Source organism: Chenopodium album, chromosome 8 (genome assembly GCF_948465745.1).
Source record: "Chenopodium album chromosome 8, dcCheAlbu1.1, whole genome shotgun sequence".
NCBI lineage: Eukaryota > Viridiplantae > Streptophyta > Magnoliopsida > Caryophyllales > Amaranthaceae > Chenopodium > Chenopodium album.
This window is the reverse complement of record NC_137841.1, coordinates 12,418,688-12,428,941: the sequence shown is the minus strand read 5'-3', so window position 1 is coordinate 12,428,941 and position 10,254 is coordinate 12,418,688. Positions and strand designations below refer to the sequence as shown.

Sequence of the window (10,254 nt, the reverse complement as noted above, 5' to 3'; positions counted from 1 at the left end):
AAAAGACGGTGGCTAGGACAACAAAAGATTGATCCTCTAAGCTCATTGACTCTTTATGGGCGTATAGGATCGCTTTCAAGACTCCAATAGGGACCACTTCCTACAAGATTGTCTATGGAAAAATTGGCATTTGCTGGGAGAAATGGAAAACCAAACTCATTAGGTTATCAAGAAAGTCAATTTCGATCTCCATAGTGTGGGTGAGCAACAACTTCTTGAGTTACATGTGTTAGAAGAGTGGAGAATGAATGCTGATGATAATCCAAGCGTGTACAAGGCAAGGACAAAAGCTTGGCAGCTCAAATTGTCAAGAAGGAATTTGTCAAAGGCCAAAGAGTCCTCCTCTACAACTCTTGTTTGAAGCTCTTCTCAGGCAAGCTTAGGTCACGATAGAGAGGGCCACACGTTATCACAAAAGTGTTTCCATATGGTGCTTATGAAATCTCTCAAGACGGGCATTCCCCGTTCAATGTCAATGGTCACCGCCTCAAACCCTACTATGAAAGATTTTCCCTTGATGAGCCAATTTCTACTATGCTTCTTAATGTGCATAATCCATATGATCCTCCTTGATTTAGTTCAAGAAGCGTCGAGCTAACGACGTAAACCAAAAGCGCTTCCGGGAGGCAACCCGAGTTTCTAACCCTTTTTCTAATCTTCTCTTTTCTTGATACTTTAATCTTTCTATCTACAACTTTCGATTGATGGATTTGTGTGTTTTTGGTTGTGTTGGCATTTTGTATGTCTTACCTCTACAGAGAGTACATTTTACATGGTTCTTAGCATGATTGTGTGGTGTGTTTTAGTGTGTTTTGAAGAGAGTTTTTTGTGCAAATTACTTTTCTTTTTGGGGGAAGTCCGACCGACCTCAATTGAGGTTCGGGAACTCTCAATCTGGAAACAAAATTGTGCTGCAAACTGAGAATTTTGAAAATTTGGGTGGTTCGACCGAACACCATGAAGGTTCGGTCGAACCTTGGAAAAAAAGTTACCGAACCTTCTGGAGTTCGGCCGCTCTTGTTTTGTAACTGAAATTAGAAAACATTCTGGCAAAATTGCTGAAATTAAAGATTTAGAACAGGTTCGACCGAACATTGGTGTGGTTCGACCGCACCTTTGTGTGACTGAATGTAATACCCCGTATTTTTAAGCCGTTTACTAATTATTAATTATGGATTTTTCCAAAATATTTTATTATACAAAAAAAATATCTATTTAAGTACATATATGATTTTACAAAGACATAATTTTATTACGCTTTGTGATTATATGAGTCAACTCAAAGTTGTCGGAATTTCAACCTCCAATATTTTGCTTCCGAGTCAAACTAACAAGTACCAAATTATTCCTCCTTCCGTAATCAAAATCAACCCTTATATTAATACTACTTATATTCAAAATATTTATTAGGCCGGCTGCATTTATTAGGTCAGCGGCATTTATTGGGTCAGCTGCATTATTAGGCCAACAACATTTATTAGGTTAGCTGCATTAATTGGGTTGGCAGCATTTATGAAATCGGTTGGAATAGTGCCTGAGTTGGGGCTATAAATAGCCATGGAACATGAGCTTTTTCATCACATCTCCTACTTCTTTTATTACTATCCTTCTCCTTTCTCCTTCCTCCCCCATACACACCTCCTTTTAGCTTTCATTTGTGGTCTTGAACTCCTCACGAGCACCTCCTCGCTGCCACCATACAACCGCCATTTGACCACCACCTTGTTGATATGTCCTTCCTTGCGTTGCTCACCGTAAGTAAGCCATATATTTCTCATTTTAGTACTACTACTCATATGTTACGTACTACTACAACTACTTCCTATTATCATCATTATTATTATTAATATTATTACTATTATTATTAATAATAATATTATTATAATTGTTGTTGTTAGTATTATAGTTGTTGCTGTTGATATGTTTGCTACTACTACTTACAATTTAGTTATCTACTACTACTACTACTACTACTATTATTATTATTATTATTAGCTAGCAACAACTAACTACTTACACATATAAGTCATATACTACTATGTATATATGATACTACTACTTCTACTTTTATAATTATTATAATTATTGTTATTATAATTATTATTATCGTTATTATTATTTATTTTATAAAAACAAGTGTTAATTTTATAAAAAGGGTTATGATGATAAGTTGTTCATGCACAACTAGTCAAAGTTGATAGTCTAAGTCCTTGTGTCTATGGGTTGAAAAGTATTTGATTAGGATTATTGGTTTGTTATAGGAGGAATTTCGGGTTCTAAATTAGGAGTTCCGTACTTGTGTGCAAGGATAAAGGTACGTACACGTGGCTAGATCTTTTAAAGAGTGACTTTTATATGCAACGTGATTTACATGTTAAGTGATTTCAAACCATGTTTAAATGATTGTGAAATATATTTTGGTGAAACATGTTTTAAGTGTTTTGATCTCATATGTTTAAATATTTCATATGATTGATTATAAACTTGTACTGATATTCAAGATTTTTTAAAAAGGAAGTTATATTGTTTAAATTATCCCGAGTATGGGATATTGGAAAGTTTATTTAACAGGATTTACTCCTTGGATCTTTGGATTTTTAACTCCCACTATACGGAGTAAGTTGAAGACTATGGACTTTGTATGACCTAGTCTTTCCCCTTGATAGCACTATGTAAAGGATTTACTAGCTTAGGGGGTGTGCACACTTAGATGGGAAAATGATTTATGAAAAGATGGACTGATCCATCTTATTCGGTATTATCTTTGGAAAGCTGGTTATTTCGGAAATTGGCTCTTTGACAAGTTTTTATACATAAATTTCTATTCAGGAATAGTTTGGATAAATTCTGATTTATTAAAGTTAAATCTCTTTGAAAGCATGTTTAATTAATTAATTTGACTTTACATGTCTATCATTTGTATGTACTTAGCATTTTGGCTAAAACGTATTTGTTTTGTTTTAGCTTGGGCCTACTTATCATTTTGATAAGTAGATAGGTGATGACAATCGGACAACGTGAAATATATGCTGCATTGGGAATGATGGACGGTGAACACCTAGTTAATTTAGTAAACAGAGTATCAGTAGTTACTTTTGTAGTCACTTTGAAAGTGTATCAAACTATTATTATTACTATTATTATTAATGAAAGACAAGTACTATTCTCCGCTGCAAAACTCTGTTAAGCCTTGCATAATAACGTGGCGGTAATACTCCCAAGTTACTCCCGAAAGTTGGATTATTATTGGTAATATTAGAGAGTAATTTGGGGGTGTTACAAAGTGGTATCAGTTTTCGAGTCTTAAATAGATAAAAATTGGAATATAAACTGATGGGTAGACCTAAGAGGGGCATATAGGATAGAGTTTCGCATTTGTTTTCAGAAAGTATATATTAAGTATATATTTAAGTTCCATTTTAATATGAAGAAAGTTTAATAGTGGGGATTATTTGATTGGCAATAAGCTCTAGCTAGGCAGGACTTGGGCTCAGGGCAACGTCGTCCCTAACCTCTCCTACCTGGGATCTCATTGGTCCAATTAATCCACATTATGAATCAAGTATTTAACTTATAACTATACATATATAATATTTCCAAAATTAAAGAGTTTGAAACGTATTAAAAAATGATTTCGAACTTTACGTAAATTATGTGCATATGGACTAAGCAAACGTCCAAACTATGTTTTAGAATATAAAGGTTCGAATTAAAATTCGAATTGCATTGAGATTGATAGACTTTTGGGAATTTTATATTCCAAGGTATATTAGTGAAGGTTTATGGATTACTATTCGATAATTATTCCTAAATTGGAAAAGGATTGGAAGGTTAATTGCACTCATATGAGATGAATTATATGGTGAAGTAGTGTTTGTTGATATGTATGATAAAATTGTATGCAAATTATGATAAATCTTGTGATGATTTATTTTGAGATATCACTTAGTGTTGCTTCTAAAATGGCAATTTAGACTTGCTAGTTAAACTGATGAACATTTAGTACTCAAGATATTTTGTGAACAGTAAAGTTAGCACATTATTCAGGATCATGTCTCTAAGGCAAAAAATTAAGAAAGGGATTAGTTCCAAGGTCAGCTCTATCATCAAAAGGTTAACCAAAATAACCGAAAACATAGCTGGTATTGTCTCAAACCAGGGAAAAGCCCATAATGACCTTGATGCTTTTGAGGAAGTTTTTAAAATAATAGCTGCGGCAAAACCACCCACTTACCTTGGTAAAGTAGACCCAGCGAGCTTAGAAAATTAGGTGAGAGAATTTGATAAAATTTTTGATGCTATTAATTGCCCTGAGGAATTAAAAGTCAATAATGTTGTTTATTACCTTAGAGAGGAAGCCGATTTGTGGTGGAGTCAAAGGAGAGATGACTTGTTGAGTAATCCTAACTTTGGGTGGGCTCAATTAAAGGAAGCTTTGAGAGAGAAGTTTTACCCATCCTATTTGAGGAAGTAGAAGTGCATGGAGTTTACGAACCTTAGAATAGGGAACATGACAATTAATGAGTATTATAGCAAGTTCATTGAGTTAATGAGATTTGCACCTGAGGTAGTGTCAACTAAGCCACTTAAGGCCAAGAGGTTTGAGCAAGGTTTGACTTTAACCCTTCAAGGGAAATTGGGAGGAGTGACTTTTGAGACCTTAGATGAGGTTTACGAGAGGGCAGTGCACCTTTATGGGATCAAAGGGAGAGAGCTAGAGGGAAACTATTCTGGGGAAAAGAGGAAGCCTAGTGGAGCTTTTAATGGGAGTGAGAAGAAACTCAAGGTTGAGGGGAACCTGAGTGGGAATTTCAATGGGAGAAGGGATAACAGGGGTAATTTTGAAAGAGGAAATGGGAACCGAGGGAATGGAGACAAACCCGAGAGAACCTATTTTTGCAAGAGATGTGTGAAAAACCACCCTGGGAAGGATTGTGAGGGAAACCTAGTGACCTGCCGCCACTGCCAAAAGCTTGGCCACCGTGAGTATGAGTGTTACAAGAAGGTTTCAGATGAGCAGTCGGGTAAAACCCAAGATGAGTAGAACCAACCCAAGCCAGCTCAGCTAAGTGGATTCAATCCTAAGCCTGGACCCAACAACAGTGGAGCTACTCCCAATGGTCTTGTGTTCGTGATGAACACCCGTGAGGCTGCAACTGCTTCTGATGTGGTAAGTGGCAATTTCTTTATTTGTTCTATGTCTACTAATGTCTTGTTTGAATCAGGGGCGTCTCACTCTTTTATTTCTAGAACTTTAGTAGATAGACTCAAGTTAGAGAGTCCAGTGTCTATTTCCTTAGATATTGTTATCCCATCAGGGGAAGTGGTGAGTTGCACTAAAATATATCAGAGTGTACCTCTTGTTATTTCAAATGTAGAGTTTGCGTCAGACTTAATCGAGCTTGACTTACAAGATCTCGATGTTATTTTGGGGATGGAATGGTTGGGTAAGTACAAGGCCCAAATTGATTGCGAGGCCCAAAAGGTTACATTGTGTGGCCCGGGCAAGGTTAGTGTAACTTATCGAAGGGAGGGGAGGAAATCAGGGTTAAAAATCATTTCTGCTTTGCAACTTGAGAAATGTGTAGCAAAGGGACACCCACTATATTTGTGTAGCATCCAAAGGATAGAAGAAGGAGGTAGAGATGATGGGAAAAATATTCCAGTAGTAAATGAATTTCTTGACGTTTTCCCCGAAGAAATTCTAAGGATGCCACCTGTGAGGGATGTTGAGTTTACTATAGACTTAGTGCCCAGGACATGACCTATTTCAAAGGCTCCATACAGGATGGCCCCGGCTGAGATGAAGGAGTTGAAGACTCAGTTAGAAGACATGCCGGAGAAAGGGTACATTCGACCGAGTTCATCACCATGGGGTGCACCGGTGTTGTTCGTAAAGAAGAAGGATGAAAGCTTGAGGCTAAGTATAGATTACCGAGAGTTGAATAATGTGACAGTGAAAAATAAGTACCCTTTACCTAGGATTGATGATTTGTTCGACCAGTTAAAAGGGGCGGGAATATTTTCGAAGATCGATTTGAGGTCAGGGTATGATCAGTTGAGGATAGCAGCTTCGGACATTGTAAAAAGTGCTTTTAGGACTCGTTATGGTCATTATGAATTAATCATTATGCCATTTGGGTTAACCAATGCACCTGCTGTTTTTATGGAATTAATGCACCGAATTTTTAGGCCATACTTGGACAAGTTTGTAGTGGTATTTATCGATGATATTTTGGTATACTCGAAGGATCGAGATGATCATGAGGATCACTTGAGGGCGGTATTATCAACCTTGAGGGAACACCAATTATATGCCAAACTCTCAAAGTGTGAGTTTTGGTCGGAAGAGATAGCTTTCCTAGGTCATGTGATTTCTAAGGAAGGAGTATCGGTGGACTAAGCAAAGGTAAAGGCTGTAAGTGAATGGCCGACCCCGAGGAGCATGTCAGATGTTCGGAGTTTTCTTGGGTTAGCAGGTTTCTATAGAAGATTTGTCAAGGATTTCTCGAGAATTGCAAGGCCTATGACGAGCTTAATGAGGAAAGAATAAAAGTATGAGTGAACTCTGGAGTGCGAGAAGGCTTTTCAGACATTAAAAGAGAAGTTGACTACGGCACTTGTGTTAGCCTTGCCTGATAGAAGTGAGCAATATGAGGTGTATAGTGATGCATCAAAGTTCGGGTTAGGTTGTGTGTTGATGCAAAATCAAAAGGTGATTGCTTATGCCTCGAGACAGTTGAAGCCTTATGAGGTGAATTACCCGACCCATGACTTAGAGTTAGCCGCAATTGTATTTGCATTGAAGATTTGGAGACACTACTTTTACGGAGTGACATGTAGGATTTCACCGATCACAAGAGTTTGAAGTACATATTCACTCAAAAGGAGTTGAACATGAGACAACGGCGATGGTTGGAGTTGATTAAGGATTACGACTTGGAGATTCAGTATCATGAAGGGAAAGCGAATGTTGTAGCTAATGCATAAAGTAGGAAGTCAAGTCATCCAATTAACGCAATGATCCTACCAGATCAATTATGTGTGGAGTTCCGAAATATGAATTTGGAGGTATTGGAACAAGGAGAGGTAAAGAAAAATTAGGGTGCCTTGTTGAGCAAACCATCGATTTATGATGAGATTTGAGAAAGTCAGCCTGGGGACAAGAAGTTGAACAAAATTAAAGAAAAGATCGAGGAAGGGAAAATATTGGACTTTGAAATAGACGATGATGGAAGCATGAGGTTTAAAGGGAGATGGTGTGTTCCACATAATCAAGGTGATTTGAAGCAAAGGTTGATGGAGGAAGCTCATATTTCTCCTTATTCAATGCATCCCGGAGGGGATAAGTTGTATAAAGACATGAAAAAGACATTTTGGTGGCCGAATATGAAAAGGGAAGTGGCAGAATTTGTGGCTAGATGTTTGACTTGTCAAAAGGTCAAAATCGAGAACAAGAGACCCCAAGGAAAAGTTCAATCCTTGGAGGTGCCTAGTTGGAAGTGGGATTCGATCTCTATGGATTGCGTAGGAGATTTTCCAAAAACTCGAGCAGGAAGTGATACGATTTGGGTCATAGTGGATCAACTCACGAAGTGTGCAACGTTCATACCCATGAAGAGTACATGGTCGATGGATCAATTGGGAAGAGCGTATGTGAAATTGTGTGGTGATATACCATGGTGTACCAAAGGACATCATCTCGGATAGAGACTCAAGATTCTTATCTAACTTCAAGAAGAGTTTACAAAAGGCTATGGGGACTAAGTTGTGGATGAGCACTGCATTCCACCCCACAACCGATGGTCAAACAAAGAGAACAATACAGACATTAGAGGACATGTTGAGATCATGTGTTATGGAGTACCAGGGTTCATGGGAAGATCATTTGGACTTAATAGAGTTTTCCTACAACAACAGTTATCATGCAAGAATTGGGATGGCGCCATTCGAGGCTTTGTATGGGCGGAAGTGTAGAAGCCCGTTATGTTGGAATGACATAAGAGAGACTGTTACACTTGGGCCAGAAATGATCGAAGAAATGTTGAAACAAGTAAAGATGATTCAGGAGAAAATAAAATCCGCACAAGATCGTCAAAAGAGCTATGCAGATTTGAAGAGGAGGGATAAGGAATATGAAGTAGGTGAGAAATTTTTATTGAAAATATCTCCAATGAAGGGAGTGATGAGGTTCGAGAAAAGAGGGAAATTAAGCCCGAAGTACATTGGACCATACAAGATCATCCAAAAGGTGGTAAAAGTAGCATACAAGTTGGATTTTCCTAACAAGCTAGAGTGAGTTCACAATGTATTCCATGTGAGCCAAATTCGGAAGTATGTACCAGATGCTTCCCATGTCTTACAGCCTGAGACCATCGAGATGAATGAAAACTTGACTTATGAGGAAAGACCTGTGAAGATTTCTGATAGTAATGTGAGAAGCACTAGGAACAAGGATGTTAAGATAGTCAAGGTCTTATGGTCAAACCATAAAACCGAGGAAGCTAGTTGGGAAGCCGAAGAAGATATGAGGAAAAGATACCCAGCGTTGTTTTATGAGGTCAATAGTCGAATTACGGGGGCGTAACTCCTTTTAAGGGGGGTAGAATGCGATAGAGTTTCACGCTTTTTCCCTTTTTGGTTAGTTTTTGAGACATTTAGAGTAGTTATGCATCGTGCTAGAGTCACATTTTGAGTTGTTCTGAGTCATTATAAGTTGTGCATGAGTCAATAATTAATAACTTGGATTATTTAACCAACTTTTTACTCAAGTTTCGAGGTCAAAACTTCTTTTAAGGGGGTTAGACTATAATACCCCGTATTTTAAGTCGTTTACTAATTATTAATTATGGATTTTTCCGAAATATTTTATTATACAAAAAATATCTATTTAAGTCCATATATGATTTTACAAAGATATAATTTTATTACGCTTAGTGATTATATGAGTCAAATCAAAGTTGTTGGAATTTCAACCTCTAGTATTTTGCTTCCGAGTCAAACTAACAAGTACCAAATTATTCCTCCTTTCGTAATCAAAATAAACCCTTACATAATTAAACATAAAACATTACCTAAAACTATCGTCTTCGACTTCATAAATGCACACCATCAATCTCCACCTTTGCCGTCAGCCCGTCATATCTTGAAGTTTCTCATTGCCATCAGATCTATTTTCCCATTGAATTTCTCTAACGATTAAACTTTATATCTTATGAAAATTTAATTAAAAATATTAAACTTTTAGATCAATATAATCAACTTCACAATAAAACTAAAAACCCAAATTCCCCAAATTTAACAATGTATAACAATAAACTCATCCGATAAACGATAGATCAAACATTCAAACACGAAAAATCAAAACAAATTATATCTGAATTACCCAAGCATAATTTGGAGTACAAAAAATAAGATAGAAACCCAAATGTTAGATCTAAAAAGTAAATTAAATTAAATTTAACAAAAGTACAAAGATTATCGATAAAACTGAAAAAAAAAAAAAAAAGAAAAATAAACTAAAGTACTAACCTGAATGGTCGGAAAGACGGGTAAAAAAATTTGCTAGTTAGAGAGGCATTAGAGTACCGCATGTGAGCTAGCTTAAAAGCTAAATAAATGAGTAGACACAAACAATCCATCTACAAAATAACACATTGATTTCAATAATCGACGCAAAAATCAAAATTAATCCAACTCCTTATTCAAGATGTGAGAATATAACATAAATGAAAATCATTCAAAGAGCGGCATTTCGGAACACATTTTGTCCTTGTCTCAAAACCGACAAAAAATTGTAATTCAACATGCGTCCTTATATTTACCGAACCTAATATAATAGCATGCACTGCGGTTTCACTCGTACCAAACCATTACCATCACTGTTAATCAATTAAATGACATAGCACTTCAACATTCAAATCGCCACATCAAAATGCCTATAAAAACCTAAATTTCATTCAATCTAATAGTAATTCCATTTCGTTCAACATTCAACAAAATACAAATACAATCAAACCCAAAAACAATTTACAATAATGAATTCAGATACAAAACCTCGCAATATTATCCACAACAACACAATAACTAATAAATTTACAAATGCGAGAAAAAAATAAGATAAGTGGAGAGGAGAGGGGAGTGAAATAGAAATAGAGAACGACGTGAGGGTAATGGGAATTGGGGAATAAAAAGAGAAGTAGGGTTTTGTTCTCAACCCAAAAAAAAAAGTTGGTTTGACTGGCGGGCCCATAC

The 10,254-nt window shown here is 36.6% G+C and overlaps 2 protein-coding genes across 2 annotated transcripts; both read left to right on the top strand.

Annotated features, from left to right (window-relative positions):
- The first annotated feature begins 5,134 nt into the window (after positions 1 to 5,134).
- On the top strand, positions 5,135 to 5,764 carry LOC145642745 (uncharacterized). The gene has a single exon (XM_081693919.1). It carries the CDS (start codon positions 5,135 to 5,137, stop codon positions 5,762 to 5,764), a length of 630 nt encoding a protein of 209 aa, XP_081550045.1.
- Positions 5,765 to 7,756: 1,992 nt separating this feature from the next.
- LOC145642744 (uncharacterized) lies at positions 7,757 to 8,587 on the top strand. Its single transcript, XM_081693918.1, has 2 exons — positions 7,757 to 8,144; positions 8,346 to 8,587. Exons 1-2 carry the CDS (start codon positions 7,757 to 7,759, stop codon positions 8,585 to 8,587), a joined length of 630 nt encoding a protein of 209 aa, XP_081550044.1.
- Positions 8,588 to 10,254: the final 1,667 nt, after the last annotated feature.